A 19,266-nucleotide genomic window follows, 5' to 3' on the forward strand; every position below is an offset into this window, starting at 1 on the left:
ATGGTCTTTCCTGCATTTTCACAAATCCAACCCAGTGAAATTCCACCTCCTTCTTGATTTTTTGTTCCAGTTATATGCACATTGTATATATGTAATGTTTTCTTGTTTTTTTTTTTAAACTATTATTCATTTTCCATACAGTTAGCTGTTCCTGGAAATCCTAACTTTTAAATTTTTACGTAATATTTACATGAATGAAACCATAGTGTTCACAATCGTTGTCACTGTGAAATATTTAGATCATTCCAAATTTTTTTTAATGTTTATTTTTGAGAGAGAGAGAGAGAGACACAGAGTGCGAGCAGAGAGAGAGGGAGACACAGAATCTGAAGCAGGCTCCAGGCTCTTAGCTGTCAGCACGGAGCCCGACATGAGGCTTGAACTCACGGACTATGAGATCATGACCTGAGCCAAGGTCAGACGCTTAACCGACTAAGCCACCCAGGTACCTCTAGATCATTCCAAATGTAACCATGTTGTTGATGATATCGTTAAGAACGTGTTTGTGGATACATCTTTACCTGCATTGCTGACGTCTCCTTTAAAAAGTACTACTTTGATCACTAGGTCAGACTGTATGAACACTTCAGGAGTTTTGATATATTTTGCCAAATTGCTCTTCATAAATGTTGGCAATTCACACCAGCACAAGTTGAATAAATGTTTCACTCTACCCTCATCAGCACTGAGAGTTATCACTAAACAAAAACACTTGCTAACTTGGCTGGTGAGTAGTTGGAAACTAGTACCTTTTTACCAAATAAATGCAAATTAAGATACAGGAAAGCTTCTGGAGAATAGTTGACATTTAGATTTTCATTCTCAAATATAAGGACCTATTTTCAGTCTGTAATCTTCTCCTCCTTCTTCCTTTTCCTCCTCTTCCTCTTCTCCTTTCCTCCCAGCATCATTGCTGATTTTTTTTTTTTTTTTTTTGGTAAACGAATACTTATTTTTGAATAAGCACATACATGTGCACAGCTTGAAATACCAAAGACCCAAGAGTGGAAGTCTTTCTCGATCTGCAGACCCAGCTCTCACCCACTCCCTTAACCCCACGTTGGAAGTATCATCCACTCTTTCTGAACTCCTGCAGACCTGTTTCCCATTTCTTTTCTGCTCTTTAAGACTGGGGGCTTGGTTGACGACAGAGGCCATGGCTTGTTATCATCTGCATTTCTGCTTCTAACACAGGGACAGGCATAGCAGGTGCTCAGTAAGTATCTTTGCAATGGATGGATGCATGGAATGATGGGTGGAGGGCTGGATGGATGGATGGACGATGGATGGGTAATTATTTTGTTGATGCTAAAGAAATTAAGAATCATCCTTTCAGGCTTTGGATACTTAACAGTCTTATAATTATGAATGATCACTGGGAAATTACCTGGTGAATTTTCACCACTTAAAAACCCCATTCATTTAACTATGCTACAGATAATGCTGATGCTTCAAAGTCACAATAGTTCTTGTTCAACAAATTAATTAATGTTTAATTACCTTAATTCACTATCCACTACAACATTTTTGGCAAGTAACTGACAGACTGGACACAGCCTTTTCCTGCCTGCAACTTCCATTCTATAGATTAAAGTATTTTTTTAGTAGGCAGCTAGAAGTGCTGGGATTCCAACTCCAAATCCTCTCGCTGGGAACCTGAATGCTTTCTGATGTTCCAGACTGTTCTCTATAAATATATCTTTTAACGTTTATTATTTTTGAGAGAGAGACAGAGTGCAAGCAGGGGAGGGACAGAGAGAAGCACAGAATCTGAAGCAGGTTCCAGGCTCCGAGCTGTCAGCACAGGGCCTGATGTGGGGCTCCAACTCACAAACGATGAGATCATGACCTGAGCCAAAGTCAGACATTCAACCGCCTGAACTACCCAGGTGCCCCCCAAACTATTCTCTTTAAACATCTCTTTCTTTCCTTTGTTCTAACACCACTTGGGGTTTTATCTCCTTCCTACATCTGTGTTATAGAATAGATTTCCCTGCATTATAGAACAGAATTGCATTTTCCAGTATTTCTTTCCCTTCACTGGCACTTGGGCCCCTCCACTCCCCATACACACTTCCCTGGACGCATACATTTCATCCTGTAACTATGCTCAAAACCTCTCAAACTGTCTCTCCTCCATGGTCCCATCACGGTGGACCACTGACACTGCTCAGAACATCAGGGGTCCAATTTTAAGCAAACCATCTTCCTCTCAGGGACTCAGTTTGTTCATCTGTAAAATGGAAACAAGACCAGGGACAACCGTGGCAGCCCAATAAAGTAATGCATCACTTTAAAAATGCCTCCCCCACTGTTCTAGCTCTGGTTCGGTTTGGCCGGGAAGCATTTTGGGGTTACAAAGTGCCGTCCAGTTCCAGGAGTCCCTGTTACCCTACATTTCCCTCAGGGCTTCTGTCTACTCCCTTCCTGCAACGTTGCTGAAGTTCTCCCTGAAACTTGCCTGCCTCATGGAAGCTGGCCATGTCCAGAAGGTGGGAGAGCACAGGGCTGTGGCCACCTACAGGGTCAGGAGGTAATCAAGGCACAAAGGATAGTACAAGGAAGACACCTCAAAGGATACATACATGTCAAGAGAGCATTTCTAGGCTGATGACAACTCTTTTAACAGTGAAGTCTGGGGCACACCATGACCTTTTTAGTGGCTTGAGATTCCAAGGGCTCTTTATTTTAATGATTAACGGCTGTATTGAGATATAATTGATTTACTGAAAAAAACTGCACATATTTAAAGTATATAGTCACCACCGTCAAGGTGCTAAACGTATCCGTCACTTCCCAAAGCTTCCTCCTGCCCCTTCATTTGGGGGGGCGTTGTTTTCGTTAGTCTCTTGCTTTGTTTGCAGTAAGAACACTTAACACGAGATTTACCAGCTTAACCAAATTTTAAATTGCACACCACTGTTTTGTCAGCCGCAGGCCCTGTGTTGTATGGCAGTCTCCAGAACTCATTTACACAACTGAAGCTGTGTACCCACTGAACAACGAACAGTTCCCCATTCCAAGCGGCTGAGTGGGCAGAGAGTGTCATGTTGATCTGTGTTTTTTATCTTTTCATCTCCCTAAAACTCTGGTCCTGTAATTCCCACGAGAGCCTTCAGCTCTTGAAAGCTCAAATTCTTTTAAAGACCAATTTGCCAGGAAATCAGGCTAGCGTATTCGTTCCTTGAGGAATTCCTCAGTGAGTTCTCATATTGTCTGTTTACGCATCTATCCATTCATTAAACTGTTCAACAAACACGCACCACCTCCCCGTTAAATGTCATTGTACTAGGCTCTGCAGGTGCACAAACTTCTGCCTTTAGAAACACACGGTGTGGTGGGAAAATAAGATCGGCCACGCTCCTTCCTTCCCCCTCTCTCTTGAAGCCCTCCTTTCTTCGCTTCTGTGCTCAGACATCCACCATACCCTTTTCCAGGCCAAGCCCCAATGTGTCCGTTGGGTTGCTCACAGAGGAGGTGGGCCATATACACTTAGACTTCATGAAACGAGTTGTAATTGATGGTGGGATGGCATGGAAATTAAAAATGCCTCCAGCTTTGAAGTCAGCCGGGAGCTAGGTTTGAAATTGATTAGGCCTGTGACCTGAAGCAAATCTCTGCCCCTCCCTTCGGGCTCAGCTTTGCATCTGTATAGTGGGGTTGTGCATGTCTCCTGCTGGGATGCTGTGAGTATCATAGCAGAACATGGTGCAGGTGGAGGACTTGTGATGCAGCTGCCACTCTATTATTAGTAACAAGAAAGCATACTCAGCATTCAGTGAGGCCACAGAGAACATGACTAATTTCGCTTGGCTGAAGGAAGGAAAGAATAAGTCTTCAAAGACAATGGGGATTTGTCAGCAGGGTGAAACTAACATGCCCTAGCTTTGGAGAAGCTGGTGAGACTGGAAACAAAGTTGCTGTCTATCCCAGTCCTCCTGCTTTTCAGCAACGTCTCCGCTGTCTCAGCAATGCTCCGCACGCCTATGCTCTAGGACTTGCTCCAGGTCCTGGCCAGTCCCCTGGGACGGAGGCACGTACTGGCTCCCCCTCTCCTGTGCTGGCGCTGGGACCCTGCGGCAGGCACGTGGCAGAGGCAGCCTGGCTGGGACAGGAGCCAGAAACAGAGGCCACTGGCAAGGTGGGGATGCGGAGGGCAGGAGAGAAGCCCTCAGGGCCCACTCATAGCCTGGCTGCAGAGTGACAGCTGTCTGGACACGAGGCCAGAGTCACTGCCGTCACCACGCGCTCCCTACGTTCACCACCACGCAGGAATCCCCTGCAGGCTAGTGGCTGGAAGGAACTGCCAGGAACAGAAGAGGAGGAGATGGAATGTGCAAGGCAAGGAAAGGGGAATGAGGGCTGCCTTTGGGGGGAGGCAGTGCTTCCCTGATCACCAAGGCCCTGTTCCTAAAGCCTTCTGGTTCCCAATTCTGACTTTGGGTAGAATTCCTGTAAGCAGTCTTCTAGAAGTGGCATTCAGTGCCACACTCCGGGGAGAGCACGGACTTTATGACATGGTTGGATTCCTACTGTGGCTCCACTTTGAAGGAACCATGGTATTGATCATGTATGACTTGCCCACTCCGAGACTCAGTTTTCTCATCTATAAAATGGGGTAACAAGATCTGCTCATGAGCTACCTTTACTCCCGCTCACTCCTCAGTTTAATAACGGGCTCTCTGCCTATTTCTCCAATACTCCTCCGTCCCCTCTAGCACATTTTAGTTACTCTGTGTTATCCTCTGATGCCTGTCATGCCTTTCTCCCCATCCTTTCCTCTTCCTTCCCTTCTCCTCCTCCTCCTCCTCATTGTCTTCCTTTAAAACATCTTCCTTTAAGAGCCAGTGTATTGCTACCTCCTCCAGGAAGCCTTCCCTAACCAGGCCAGGGAAAAATCATTGCTTCCTCTTGGGGATCTCATGTATTTTTATGCATCTATGCTATAATCGTTCCCTCATCTTCATATCGTAAATCCTGTTGTCCCTGGCCCCAGCCTCCGCACTTCTTGAGGGTGGGGCTTTGTCTGGGCGCCTCTGGGTGCTGAGTATCTAGCAGATGGCCTGCTCCCCAGTAGGTGTTAAGGAATGCAGAAATGCATCGCAGCTGTGGGACATGGGGCAGCTCTAAGTGTGGGTGGCTGCAATAAATTAGTCTCACCCCAGGAGGAGCAGATGGGCAACAGAGAAGGGCTAGCATTTGCATCTTTGCACAGGTGCACCATCTCGTTGATTTCACAAGGTCCCCCGCCACCCTGGAGGAAGCACAGCAGTGATGCATTCACAGATGAGCAGTCTGAAGCTCAGAGAGGGGGTCACTCCTGCAAAGATACACTCTTGAGAGCTTTGTGAAATTTTTGTGTGAAGCCAAAGTCTGTTCTCCCTTCGCCCCGCCACACATGCTCAGCAGGAAGGAAGATAGTGTGATCACAGCTGCGTTTTAATGTCCCTCCTCCTCTTCTCTAGACCCAAGCTTCCTGGTTCTACTCACGTACCAGCAGATATTCAGGGAGAAGGTTTCTCTATCAAAGTGTTGGTCTAGGCAGAGGCTCTCATCCTGGGGTCCATGCTGGAGGTCCATGAAATAACATGGCAAGATAATACGTTTTTACTTCCGCCAACCGCTCATTGGAAGTTAGCCTTTTCTTCTGTTATAGACATGGGTGTGCTCACAGCACCTGTGACTCTGTCAGTGATAGAAATCGCGTGCAGTTTTAGGTCATCTTTCATTTGTTGCAAATGTCTTAAAATATAGTTTATGCTGGGGCGCCTGGGTGGCTCAGTCGGTTAAGCGGCCGACTTCGGCTCAGGTCATGATCTCACGGTCTGTGAGTTTGAGCCCCACGTTGGGCTCTGTGCTGTCAGCTCAGAGCCTGGAGCCTGCTTCGGATTCTGTGTTTCCCTCTCTCTCTGACCCTCCCCCGTTCATGCTCTGTCTCTCTCTGTCTCAAAAATAAATAAACATTAAAAAAAATTTTTTAAAAAATGTATAGTTTATGCTGATCACCACTTCCAATTTATGGTCATTATTACATCTGTTACTAGATCTTTTTATTTAATGTGTCAACAAAGAAGGGGCGCCTGGGTGGCTCAGTCGGTTGAGCGACCGACTTCGGCTCAGGTCATGATCTCACAGTTTGTGAGTTCGAGCCCCGCGTCGGGCTGTGTGCTGATAGCTCTCAGAGCCTGGAGCCTGCTTCAGATTCTGTGTCTTCCTCTCTCTCTGACCCTCCCCCATTCACGCTCTGTCTCTCTCTGTCTCAGAAATAAACATTTTAAAAAAATTTATAATGTGTCAACAAAGAAGCATATATAGATTATTATATTGCAGCTGGCTTTTAAAAAATCTGTTTTGATAAATGGTTTCTTTTGTAATGTTTTTTTGCATTTGCTTTAATGCATTTAAAGGCATTAATCTAAGAAGTGGCCCATATGCTTCTGCAGATTGGCAGAGGGGTCCTGGGCACCGAGTTAAGAACCCCTGTTCTCTGGTTTGAGGAACGTTCAGGATTGACTTTTAAAAGCATGCTATTGTTGGTAACAACACAACAATAAAAATGAGTGCATGGGTGGGGTAGTTTGCAGAAGTTTGAATTCATTCATTCATCCACTCATCTTTCTGATAAAAATCTGGAAGCCTGTATAGCATTCTAGGCACTGGACTGCAGTGAGCTTGCCCGAGCTCTGCCTTCATGGAGCTTTTGTTATCTTGTGATCACCCTGGTAGGTAGAGTTAGGTGCTGTGGTCTATGACCTGTGCTTGAGGAAAGGAGGCTCAGAGAAGCTGAATGAGTTGTTAATGTTTCTTCGCTGATAAATGGCTGGGCTGGTTTGAGCCCGTGGCTTCTTCATAGTAACACATGGTAACACTTTCTGATTTCCCTGCTAATTGTATAAGCCCCTTGATTTCCTTAGGTGCAAAACAACGGCAATGAGCAATAGAATGGAAACAACGGGTACTGTCTCTTCTCACTATTTCACTCTTACATTTCCACCCTGTCTTTTTGGGAAGCCACATCATGTTATTAGAAATCTGAGCTGGAAGGACCCCACGAGATCACACAATCGTCATAGAAATGTGGCACCTGAGGGGCTCAGGGAGGATAGAAAGTCACGGGGGGACACACAGCAGAGCGAGGCAAAGCCGGACCCAGATCCCATGCCTGGAGCCGCCAGCTCATGCTCTTTATGTTAGAGGACACAACCCCATTTGCTCTCTAATGGTGAGCTCTGCTGCCTCCAGGCAGCCCCCACTGCCATCCCAGGGCACGAGTGTCTTCCGCCCTCTCTGGGCAACAGGCACTCTCTGGGCTGGGCGTTCTGAGCAGTTGCTTCTGAGAACGCAGTGCCCTCCCACCCCTGGGCCCGTCTTAATGAGCTTCTCTGTGAGATGAGATCTGCTAGAAGCTCTCAATGACTTCATGTGGGTATTTCATAAATAAATAATCCTCAAGCCTCAGCATTTGTCACTGAACCTTTTTAATAATGGTTCCTTTTTAATATGATGATGGGACTCACAGGGGCAGGAGAAAGGGGGGTGGGGTGAGGAGAAGAATTCCTATGACCGAGCAGTTAGAAGGAGGTGATGGCTTTTTGCCAAGGAATGATGGTCTCAAAGATCAGATGGACTCCATGGTCATTGTGCGTGGAGGGGTGGGGGGGGGGCGGGTCACATATTAGGAGTGTCCTCGTGTGACAGAACGCCTCAGGCTGGTTTGGCTTCAGGGCCTGATACTCTGGGGAAATCCACTTCCCCCACTTCTCTGGGGAAACACCCAACTCCCATCCTCAGCTCCCTAGAGTAGATTGGCTGCCCCTGCCATATGCTCTCACAGTACCCCGTATTTTTTAAGCATCTATCATCGTTTGTAATTATAGACGTAGACATACGACATACAGACACAGACATAGGCCCAGATTTGCTTGTAGGCATAGACAGGACTTGCTGGGTGACTGGGTAACTAAGCAGTACGTTCCAAGAGAACAAAGCCTGTCCTGTTTGCTCTTTTCTTCCTACAGAACCTGCAGCTCCCCCCACCCCCAGCAGTGAGTACTGGGTAAATATTTGTGAAATGAACAAATGCATTTCCAAAACACAACAGCCCCCTGTTGAGGTCCCTGTTTGAGCCTGGCGGAGATGAGGGGCTTTGACATCTTTTATCTCATCGAGTCCTGACCACACAATCCTGTGAGCTGAATGTTACTGTCCCCATTTCACAGATGGGCAGTGGACACTCACGATCGTTTTCTCTTTGTCCCCAAGACCACACAGCTGATGGGCCCCCTTTGTCCCTCCCCTTCCTCCACCTCCTGTGCTTATTCATTGAACAGCTGAGGCACAGCCAGCACACTGAGGGACGTGAGGAAGGATCTCCGCGTGCAGGAAGCTCGTGAGCTACTCAAAGGCACAGACACACGCAGGAAGCTTTGAGACCACTCTGCACAGCAATACATATTCTTGACCTAAATTACTGCGAACCGTAATTGCTAGAGGAAGGGGAATGATGAGCATCAGCTGTAACACCAGCCCCAGAATCTCCAGCTGGGAAGGGATCTTAAAGAGGAAAACAGGACACTGCTCTCTGCCTCAGAGTCAGACCCACCAGGGCAGAGCCCCGGCTCTGCCACTCTGACTTACTGTGTGACACAGGACAAGCCCCCAGCTCTGCCAGTGCCAGTGTGTGCATGTGAGTGTGTGCGTTCCTTTCTTAGTCGACAGAAGGGGCGTACGAATAGCACCACCCCACAGGGCTATGGCAAGAAGTGATGAGATGGACCATGTGAAGTCAAAGCTCTCGTGTCTTGAGTTGTCAATAGATACTAGCCATGGTTGTTGTTCCCACCACCATGAGATTGTGCAGATCTCCCTGGAGGCTTGACGGTCCCCCACCACCAGCCCAGAACATGGCCATCCCTCCTCAGTCTGCGTTCCTACATCGGGCCGCTGCAGGACCTTGTAAGACCTTGTTCCTTCCCATTGCTCAATAACTCCGGTTTTACAAAAGCCCAAATCTGCCTCCTTGTGGCCTGTGTCAGCTCACCTCTGCCTGGAACCCTTTTATAACTAATCTTTATAAAGCACTTGCCGTATGCCAGCCACTGCCCTGAGGCTGTTCCTACATTGTCTTTGGCTGGCCTCAGAACAGCCTTCATCCTCAAAATGGTGCCTCACTTTCTTCTTCTACAAAATGGGGATGATCATATCATTTACATCATTGTTTTGTTTTGTTTTGTTTAATGTTTATTCATTTTTGAGACAGAGAGAGACAGAGCATGAATGGGGGAGGAGCAGAGAGAGAGAGGGAGACACAGAATCTGAAACAGGTTCCAGGCTCTGAGCTGTCAGCACAGAGCCCGACGCGGGGCTCGAACTCACGGACCATGAGATCGTGACCTGAGCCGAAGTCGGACGCTTAACCGACTGAGCCACCCAGGCGCCCCTGTTTTTTTGTTTTTTAATGAGGATTAAGTAGGTCGACACAATCATTGCTTGGTACACTTTAGGGCATATTATGAATGCCCAGTAAACATTAACTATTATTGTTGTTTTCATTGCCATAATGATTTTTATCAAATACCAACCTATGTTACTAGTCTAAGTAAAAGTAGGCTCTGCCTAAAACCCTTTGGTGGCCACCTCATAGGTCCCAGGGCGAAGTCCAGAATTGCCAGGGCCTGGCACACAGAACCTTGCCTAGCCTGCCTCCTGACCCATCATTTGCCACACCCTACTCCCTCCCAGCCCTCCTGCTTCATTGCATCGATTAAAGTTTCCTTGACTCTAGGCCTTAACTTATTCTGTTCCATCTGCCTGGAATACTTATATCTTCTTCCTTTGCCTAATTCCTGCTCATCCTTTATGTTTCAGGTTCAGTACTGCCTCCTCTAAAAAGCCTTGTCTGACTCCCACTTCCAGGGTCTGGCTGAAGGGGGCCTCTTTATGAACCTGTGGCCCCAGTTATATTGTTAGGTTAACTTTTGTGGTGTGTTTTTCTACCTCCTTAGCATATGCTATGTCACACCTATTGCCGTGTGCTCCAGGAACCAGCACAGGGCCCAGGACAGATTTGGCATCCATGAAAAACTTGAATGAGTAAACGGACAGCATGTAGTTCTCGGTCCTTGCCTTCTCCTGCATTGGGCTCCTTACACTCTCAAGTGCAACTTTGAGGGTGCCAATTACCACCAGCCTTTGGGCACTTTCTGTGTGGGGAGCATTTTGCATATATTGTTTGGTTTATTTCTCATGCCAGTTCTGCCACCTACGTGCTCATATGCCCATTTTTCAGATGAGAAAGTAGAGACTCAGAGTGTAAGGGACTTGCCCAACATCTCATAGTGAGTGAAGCCGGGAGTCAAAGCTGCTGCAGATCCACTCATCTACACTGCTGCTCATGCTTCTGGAGCTGAGAAGCCTGTCTTAGGTTCCTCCCTCTATGGATGCTCAGGAACAAGTGTGCCCATTGATATTAGAGAATGATTAGTCTGCCCCCTGGGGTCTTGTCACTGTCTGGGCCCTGAGTCATCCATTCACACCTCTCTGTGAGTGACACAGACGTCTCCAGGTGTTTATTAACAGCAGGCCACGTCAGCAACTGTTCCCAGCTGCCTTGCCTGATGCTCACCCTGTGTGGGGCTCTGCTGACTCAGCCGAATGGAGCCCAGGTGATGCATTTGCACTTGAACAATCAGTGCAGGGATGGCAGCCTCACTCAGCCTGGGGGAGAGGGGGTGTCTGGTTGACTCAGTTTTTTTAATGTTTTATTTAATGCTGAGAGAGAAACAGAGTATGGGCAGGGGAAGGCCAAAGAGAGAAGAAGACACAGGATCTGACGCAAGCTCCAGATTCCGATGCTTGGACTCACGAGCCATGAGACCATGACCTGAGCCGAAATTGGATGCTCAACCGATTGAGCCACCCGGGCTCCCCTGGTTGACTCAGTTTTGAAACCAGCAGTATCAGGAAGAATTGGGATGCCTAAGCTGGAGAGTAGCTTGGAAACAACTGGGACAGTGTCCAGACCTGGCAGGTGCAGGAGCACAGGCATGGAGAGGCCAAAGGAGAGCCGTAGTAATGATCAGCTCAGCACCTGACCCGCAGTGGGTGCCCAGATATTTCTTAATGAATGGATTATGAATCAGTTTGCACTGGGCTTCTGTGCATATCATGTCATTGTGTTCTTACAACGATCTTATGTGGTTGGAAGCTAGAAACATACTGCTTCCACTTTACAGATGAGAATACTGAGGCACAGATGAAACTTCATGTAGGAGAAAGAATGTGTGTTCCGGAGTTGGGCATACCTGGCTTCAAATCCTAACTCCAACCCTGACCTGAGTGTTTTCCCATTAAAAAAAATCAAAAGGGATATAGCAATCCAGCCTGCCCTGGTTTTTTTTTTGTGCATATAGTTTTAGTGAAGCATATCAATGCTAATTCATTGCATTTTGCATATGGCCATTGCATATTTTCTGTGGCTGCTTGTGCATTACAAAAGCAGCTTTGAGTAGTTAGATCAGAGACTGTAAGGCTTACAAAGCCAAAGGTATTTACTATGGATTCCTATAAAGAAAAACTTGCTAACCCCTGTTCTGCCTGGGATGTTAGGTACTTAATGAAAGTTGGTCTTTTCTCCTCTCCAATGAGGGAGAAGTGGTTTCATCATGGTTCTTTGTCTGAGACTTTATAGGCCTTGTAAATACCATCGTGTAACATGCAGAGTCTGGAGCTTAAAGGGCTGATGTGATGTTAGGAGCACTGGAGAAAGAGCCAAGGAGTAGAGGGTTCTAGTCCTGGCTCTGTCCTACTGTGTAAGCCTGAGGGCTTTCCTGTGAGCTGTGAATAGTGGGTTGAGTCATGCCCCCCCAAATTCATGTCCACCTGGATCCTCAGAACATGACCTCATTTGGAAATAAGGTCTTTGCCAATATGATTGAGATAAGGACATAATGGATTTGGGTAGGTGCTGAATCCAATGGAGGGTGTCACTGTAGGCAGAGGAAAAGACACTGATGCAGGAAGAGGGCCATGTGAGGGTGGAAGCAGAGGTTAGACTGATGTGGCTATAAGCCAAGAGATGCCAAGGGTTGCCAGGAGCCATGGGAAGCTCTGAAGAGACCAGGAAGGATTCTCCCCTAGGGTCTACAGAGGAAGCATAGCTCTGCTGACACCTTGAGTTTGAACTCCCAACCTCCAGAAGTTGGAGAGAGTAAGTTGCTGCTGTTTTCAGTCATCTGGTTTATGGTACTGGTTATGCACCTCTAGGAAATGAGTACACACGTTGCCCTGTCTTATTCCAAGACGGATAGAGGCTACTGTGGCAGGTACACAGGCCAGGAGGCAGTGCTGGGAAATATGCAGAGGCTGTATACGTTCTACCCTTCTGGTTCTTCCTCCTCAAAGACACAGAGGTTGGACGCAGGTTTCTACGGGCTTTCCTGTTGTGAGAGCTCTGACTTATCCCGAGGGCCCAGAGCAAGTTGGCCCAGCACAACTATGGCATGGGAGGAAGCTCAGGACCTGACATCAGGCACACTTGGGTGCATACCCCAGCCTCTCCACCTCGTGGACAAGGGCTAGTGACGAGACCCCCCAAGACCTAGTCTCTCCAGCTGCGTGGTAGGAGTAAAAATGTGTGTCATAGGACAACGGTGAAAGTCAAAGGAGAGGGCACAGTGAAGGAACCTAGCATGGCCCTCCATGCACAGCAGGTGTTCAGGAAGTTACAGATGATGAAGATGTTAGTGCTGATGGCAATTTCTGGCAAAGCTGTGACTCACCCAGATCTCTCTGTCACCCCAGCCCACCTCCACCTGCAGCGCTAGTCCCTTGATCCTTTGCGCTCGGCTACTGGGGCAGCTTTAAGCTCCCACAGACCCCAAATCCCGGACTCAGCAGCTGGGATGAGGGATTAAGTCTGGAGTTAAGAAAATGTCAGAGTCTGCCTTGAGCTACTTCTCTCACTTGTGCAGGATGATTCTTCATTTCTGTAGCCTGACACAATCACTGCTCGACTCAGTAACAGCCCCAGTGTCAGGTCTTTGTGTTTTAAATAATGTTCTCCTCATGTAACTGATGTTTATGCAGAATCAATCCTTTCAAAAGCTAACAGCCTCCTTATTTGTACAGCCTGAGCTGTCTCCAGGTTCCACTGCAAGGTGACATTTTTTGCTTGTTTTTCTCTTTTCTCCTTTGTTTTTCTTTGTCATTCTCTGACTGCTCTCTGGGTCCCTGTGTGTGTTCTCTTCCATTTACACAGGGTCTTTTTCTTCTTCCATTCTCTTTCTGAGCCTGTCTCCTTCCAGGTCCCAGTGCCCATCTCCTGCACCCCTCCCCATCCCTTCCCCTCCCCACCCCCTGCTCCATACACAGTGTCCCTGTTTTGTTTACCTTAATGTTTTCTCCTTTAAAATCTTCGTATTTCTTACTCCGGTTTCTCCCTAATCTAGCTCTTCATTTCTGTCTCTCTTTTCACATACTTTGTCTGCCTTCATCTTCCTCTTTTTTAGTCTCTCTATATGACACTCCTCTGGGTGTCTCTGTCTCTCTGTCTGTCCTTCCTTCCTTCCTCCCTCCCTCCCTCCCTCTTTCCTGCCTCTCTTTCCTTCCTTCCACCCATCTATCCATCTATCCATCCATCCTTCCATCCATCCATCCATCCATCCTGTCCATCCATCCAGTTCTTTCTTTCTAGCAATGTTCTACATGTGTATCTCTTTATGTGGTCTCACACTTTCTCAGCCTGTCTCTCCCTCTGTCTTTATCCCCTCTTTTTACTTCTCACTTCTTCTTCCTCTAAGGTTATTCATATTTTAATAGCCTTAATGTCTTCGCAGGATCCTCAGCTCTTTCCATGATTCCCAAATGGCAAGTCTATCAAGAGCCTCAGTTCAGGAGCGGGTTCATTCTCTTCCCCCATTCACCTGCCATCCTGACCTCATTCTGTGTAAAGTTGGGAAATGAGGGATAGTCTGGCAGCTCTCTTGCCATCTTCTCTGTTGTCCCTATACTAAAGACTTGATCATGAAAGACTTGGGAGGGGATCCTAGACTTGGGGATGGACAGGGGAGTGTCCTGGTGGAGAGACCCTTGGTGAAACCAATGATAGGTGGAATCTGCATCCAAGCCTTCCAATGTTTTCTTTGTCTTATCTGAAAAACATTTGCTTATCACAGGTTTTTTGCCAGGCCTTGTCCTGAGGGCCAGAGAGGGATGAGTTTACTCTTGAGCCATTTGCTCAAAAAGCTTAAGGTCTCCCTGGGAAACCATAGAGCCAATGATTAAGATCAATGAGATAATAGATTTAAACAATGTACTCAGAGGGAAAAGAAATTAATTCTGGTTGGGGGAAATAGAGAGGGTTTCCCAAAGGAGGTCATAGCAAGCTCTATGGAGGGAAGGCCTTTGTCATGTGTCACTTCTGCATCCGCAGTACCTAGAATAGTGCCTGCTACGTAGTAAGCACTCAGTAAACACATGCAATACATGAATGGATGGATGGGTGGATGGATTTGAAGCGTTTTGAAGGATTCTTAGGATTTTGTCAAGGAGAAAAGTTAGAGATGAGCATCCTAGACCCAAGAGCATGATTAAAGATTCAGAGAGGTGAAGGTGCATACTATGCTCAGATCCCTTCTTCAGGGCTGATCTGCCCATCCCCCGGACCGTGGCTCATGACCCACACAGCTGTGTTCCTCACTGGTCATTGCCCTCTGCCTTGTGCAAGGATACCAGATGACAGCCTTTGGCCAGTGACTGGCCAACAGGGTGTTGCAGAGGGCTGGTCCCTTGCCTCTAATCAGGAAATCCTTAAAGGACCACCCAGCTCCAGAGCTCCCCTAAGGACAAGGTGAGGCTTTAGATCTACGTACATTAACCACATGGCAGGTCAGCCTCTCCCTTGTCCACTCCTGTCTTGGTTACTTTTCTAAGAGTATGTCAGAGGGATCCTTGGTAAACCTGCTGTATGCAACTGTTTCAGAGTCTGTTTTCAGAGAACCTAACCTAAGATTATGTGTTTAGGGAATGAGACCTGTGGCTCACCAATAGAGAATATGAGGACAGGGTAAATGGAGCTGGACAGGTAGGCAGAACCAAATTATGAAGGACCTTGAATGCCAAGGAAACTAATTTAGATTTTCTTCTGTAAGTAATGGAGAACTATTATTAATCAATGAGGTTTCTAATTTAGAGCTGGAATTTATCAAGTTCTCTGGCAGTCAGTATGGAAGATGGCACAAAAAGGGATCATACCGGAGACAGAAAATAAGCTAGGACACCAAAACCTAGAACTCCAGGCCTATGGAGGAAAACAGTGGTAGAAGGATGAAGGATGGTCCACGGGCATCTCCCTTCCTTCGCATTTCTGGATTCCATGAGCCTTACATCATGGGATAATGCGTACTTCTTCACACTGTCCATGGTGTCCCTTTAGTACTAATCTCATGCACCTATGGGCATCACAGATACTCCAGTGCTAGGACATCCTTATTTGGGGCTCTTTTGCCAGAAAATAGCATCCAGAAACTTCTGTCTGTGTATATCCTCTAATAAAATTTTGGCAGATCCACAAATTATGGTACCTAGTCCCTTGTTTTCCCTTGGGAACCTCATTTGGGAGGAATGATGCATTTGCCTAGAATGCTGTGACCTTTCCAACAGCTGTCCTGTGGTGTCACTTTTATGCGATAGCATGAAGAACACAGTTCTGGGGTTCTAGATTCAAACAGTCCTGTGTTTGTGCCTTGGCCCTGGTATTTATTGGCTGGTAATTTGGGGTAAGTCCGATACCTTGTATAATTTCAATTTATATCAAAAGTAGGAATATTAGGAAGACACCCGTTTTGCAGAGTTGCTATGGGGAGGTCTGGAATCTGTAGAAACATATGTAATGTAAGTTAAGAGTTGTATAGTGGGAGGGGCTTGATCTTTGGACTCAGCTGGAACTTGGCACAAACTTCAATTCTGCCACGTTACAAGCTGGGTGGACTTCAACAGGACATTCAACTTTCTGAGCCCTAGTCTGCTTATTCGTAAGATGGAAATCTCATGCCTGCCTTCCCAAATTATGGGGATTGATGGAATAAAGAATGCAACGTCCCAAATATATTCCCCTTGATCGCAAGTAGACAAACATTGTGTCATATGATGGCATACCTGTTAATTTTTTTTTCTTATTAGTTTTTTCTCAGATATGGATTGGTGTCATTTTCTTGGTTGCAAATATCGTGAATGATGATCTTAAATGTGATGAATGCATATTTAATTTTTTTAATCTAATGATACACGTGTCTCTGGGGTTTAACCATCCCCTTTGTCTCCAAGGGAGGAAGCGATGCTGTCCACATACTTCGAAACCATCAACGACCTGCTGTCCTCCTTTGGGCCGGTTCGTGACTGCTCTCGGAACAATGGGGGCTGTACTCGAAACTTCAAGTGTGTGTCTGACCGCCAGGTGGACTCCTCAGGATGTGTGGTAAGTGCCCTTGGCCCATGAACATGCTTCTGGCCCAGGTGCTAAGACTGCTCTCTGGAGGCCCCTCCCTGTGAGGGGGGGGGGGGTGGCTTGTGAAGGAGAATCACACTACTCATAGCTCCTACCTCTATGTCCTCTTTGGCACATCAGGCTTCCTTGGTTTCCTCATCTGTAAAATGGGTAATTAAACCTACCTTGTGGAAGTGTTGGAAGAATGAAATAGCAGCACTTTAGGGCCCAATGTGCAATACGTCCTTAAGAGCTCCTGGCCTCAGGTGGGTTACTGTCCATTTGGGAGTGAGATAGGGCATGTCTTATCTCTGTGAACACAATGGGTCCATGTCAATGAGATGTCTAGAAGAAAACGTGTCAGCTGAGATTTTAAAGTTGGTAGAAAGTGGGGAAGTTAGTGGTGAACTGGCTTCAAAAGATGAGTCACCTTCCATTAGGAAAAGAGTGGGCAGGGTGTCTGGGTGGCTCAGTTGGTTAAGCATCTGAATCTGGTTTCATTTCACATTATGATCTCATGGTTCATGGGTTCAAACCCCACATGCAGCCCTGAGCTGATAGTGCGAAACCTGCTTGGGATTCTCTCTCTCTCTCTCTCTCTGCCCCTCCCAGGCTCTCTCTTTCTTTCTTTCTCTCTCTCAAAATAAATAAATAAACTTAACAAAGAAAAGAGTGGGGATGGCCAAAGCAAGGGCATGGAGAAGGATGGCCGACTTGGTTGCATAGAACTCTAGTATCTGGCATGGGAGAAGGACACAGAAAAAGGTATGTGAGGATCTTTGTTGCCTACAGAAGAGGCTCCCAGATTGGCTGGTTTGTTTCATAGGAATGACCTAGGGGGGCTTGTTTAAAATGCAGGTTCCAGGAGCACCTGGTGGCTCAGTCAGTTAAGCCTCCGACTCTTGGTTTCGCTCAGGTCATGATCACACAGTTTGTGAGATCGAGCCCCACATCGAGCATGGGATTCTCTCTCCCCTCTCTCTCTACCCCACCTCCCTGCTCAAAATACATGTTTTAAAAATTAATTAAAAAAATCCTTAAAATGCAGGTTTCAGGGTCCCACACCAGTAATTTTGATTCGACAGAGGGGTTAGGGCCCAGGAGTGTAAAATTGTAACAATTTAATGAGTGTTGTATGTATGGGGAGGCAGTGGTGTCATGGAAGCCCATTTGAGAAATGTCACCCTACAAGCTGAGCTTCTTCACCTGGCATTCGGTGCTTTCTTGATTTGGCCCTTTCCAACCTCTCCAGCCTTTTGCTTCATTTTACACTAAGGCCAGTGGAATGAATTCGATGTAGTTGTCTGAACATACTTGCCTATTTAATGACTCCGAGCCTTTGCTCCCGCCATCCTTTTGCCTAAGGTCCTTCCCCCAACCACCCAACCAGTGTAGCAAACAAGTAGATCTCTTTCCAGATTTGTCTTCTTTTCCTTCCCCATCTTGGCAAAGTGACCACTCTGTTCTAAGGATCATCACTGTTGTCATGCACCTGTTACGTCTGCTATATCCTCTGTAATCATTTATAGCACAAACTGCCTTTTTTCAAGTTTATCCTGCCCAGTGAACTGAGAGAGAACCCAGGAATCTGTCAATTCAACTTAACACCCCAACTGTCTGTGTAAACAAGGATGAAAGAAAGAAGGGATGGAGGGAGGAACGGGGCCAGGGATGTGAATTCCTGCTTTGGACTAGAGACCACAGGAAATAGAATACACATTCCACTCTTAATGTTCCTGCACCACAGCTAGGAAAATAGACAGTGGCTGGGAGCCCAATACAAAGAAGAAGCTTCTAGAGATTGAGACAATGCAATTAAACTACATTTTAGACTCAAAGATCAGCAGATCTTCAGAAGTGGATGGGCAATTAGAGATCTTTTTTATTATAATTCTTGGGATCATAAGTGATAGAAACTCAGAACTAGTTTAGGCAAAAAGAGTAAATGTATTGGATCTAACAGAAGTCTAGGCACAGTAGGATTAAGGGGTTTAAACAATGTCATGGGATCTGTCTTCTCTTCACTCTACTTTCCTCCGAACCATGTCATTCACTGGACAGTGTCCCCATTCAGTAAGTCCTGTAGGACAATAACATCTCTTTCCTAGTTCCTCCAGCTCTAGTCACAGGACTTCATCTCATTGGGCCACCTTCATCCTCATGCCCATCACTGTACCAATTGCTGTGGTCAAGGGGAAACACTGGGCTCATCCCAGACCCAGTCATACCCGAGACTTTGGCCAAGTGCCAGCTGCACCTACAGTACATGGTAGTGAGTTGGGGGAAGGGCACAGACTCTCAAGGAAAAGTAGGGTACAGGCATCAGAAAGGGGGGTTGGTGACAGCAGCTGTCTACTTCAGAGTATTGCAAACCAACCCTCCATTTTGCATATTAGAAAAGTGAGGCCCTCTGAGAGAGAGGAGGAATTGCCCTAGTCTTAAAGCCAGTCAGTGGGCATGCAAATCAAAAGGATGTCCCAGATCGTCTGTGTTGTCTCCACAACAGAAAGCTGATATTTCTGAAAGGCATGAGTTGCCTGCCTCTATTTCCTTCTTTCATCAGTTCCGTTTCCCGAACTAGTTAAACTCCCTCTCCTTGAAGATAGATGTCCCAGAAGAACGAAACGTCAGAATGCAGAGGGATGCACACATGTGTGTGTGTCTAGGTAAGAGTTGTCTCTTTTCCCTCTCTCATCAGCGTGAACTGGAAAAATAAAAAGAGAGAGAGAAAGAACATTCGTTCCCTGGAGGTTAAGAGAAAATTCAACAGTTTGATGAGGTTG

The 19,266-nt window shown here is 46.6% G+C and overlaps 1 protein-coding gene across 4 annotated transcripts in view; it reads left to right on the plus strand.

Moving 5' to 3' along the window:
* ASTN2 (astrotactin 2) overlaps nt 1-19,266 on the plus strand; it is an 885,184-nt gene that overhangs the window by 506,125 nt on the left and 359,793 nt on the right. For all 4 annotated transcript variants that reach the window (XM_058694362.1, XM_058694365.1, XM_058694363.1 and 1 more), the window contains one exon: nt 16,324-16,474. In XM_058694362.1, the coding sequence (XP_058550345.1) occupies nt 16,324-16,474 (151 nt within the window). The remainder of the gene's footprint in view (nt 1-16,323; nt 16,475-19,266) is intronic.

The sequence above is a fragment of the Neofelis nebulosa genome, chromosome 12, assembly GCF_028018385.1.
Source record: "Neofelis nebulosa isolate mNeoNeb1 chromosome 12, mNeoNeb1.pri, whole genome shotgun sequence".
NCBI lineage: Eukaryota > Metazoa > Chordata > Mammalia > Carnivora > Felidae > Neofelis > Neofelis nebulosa.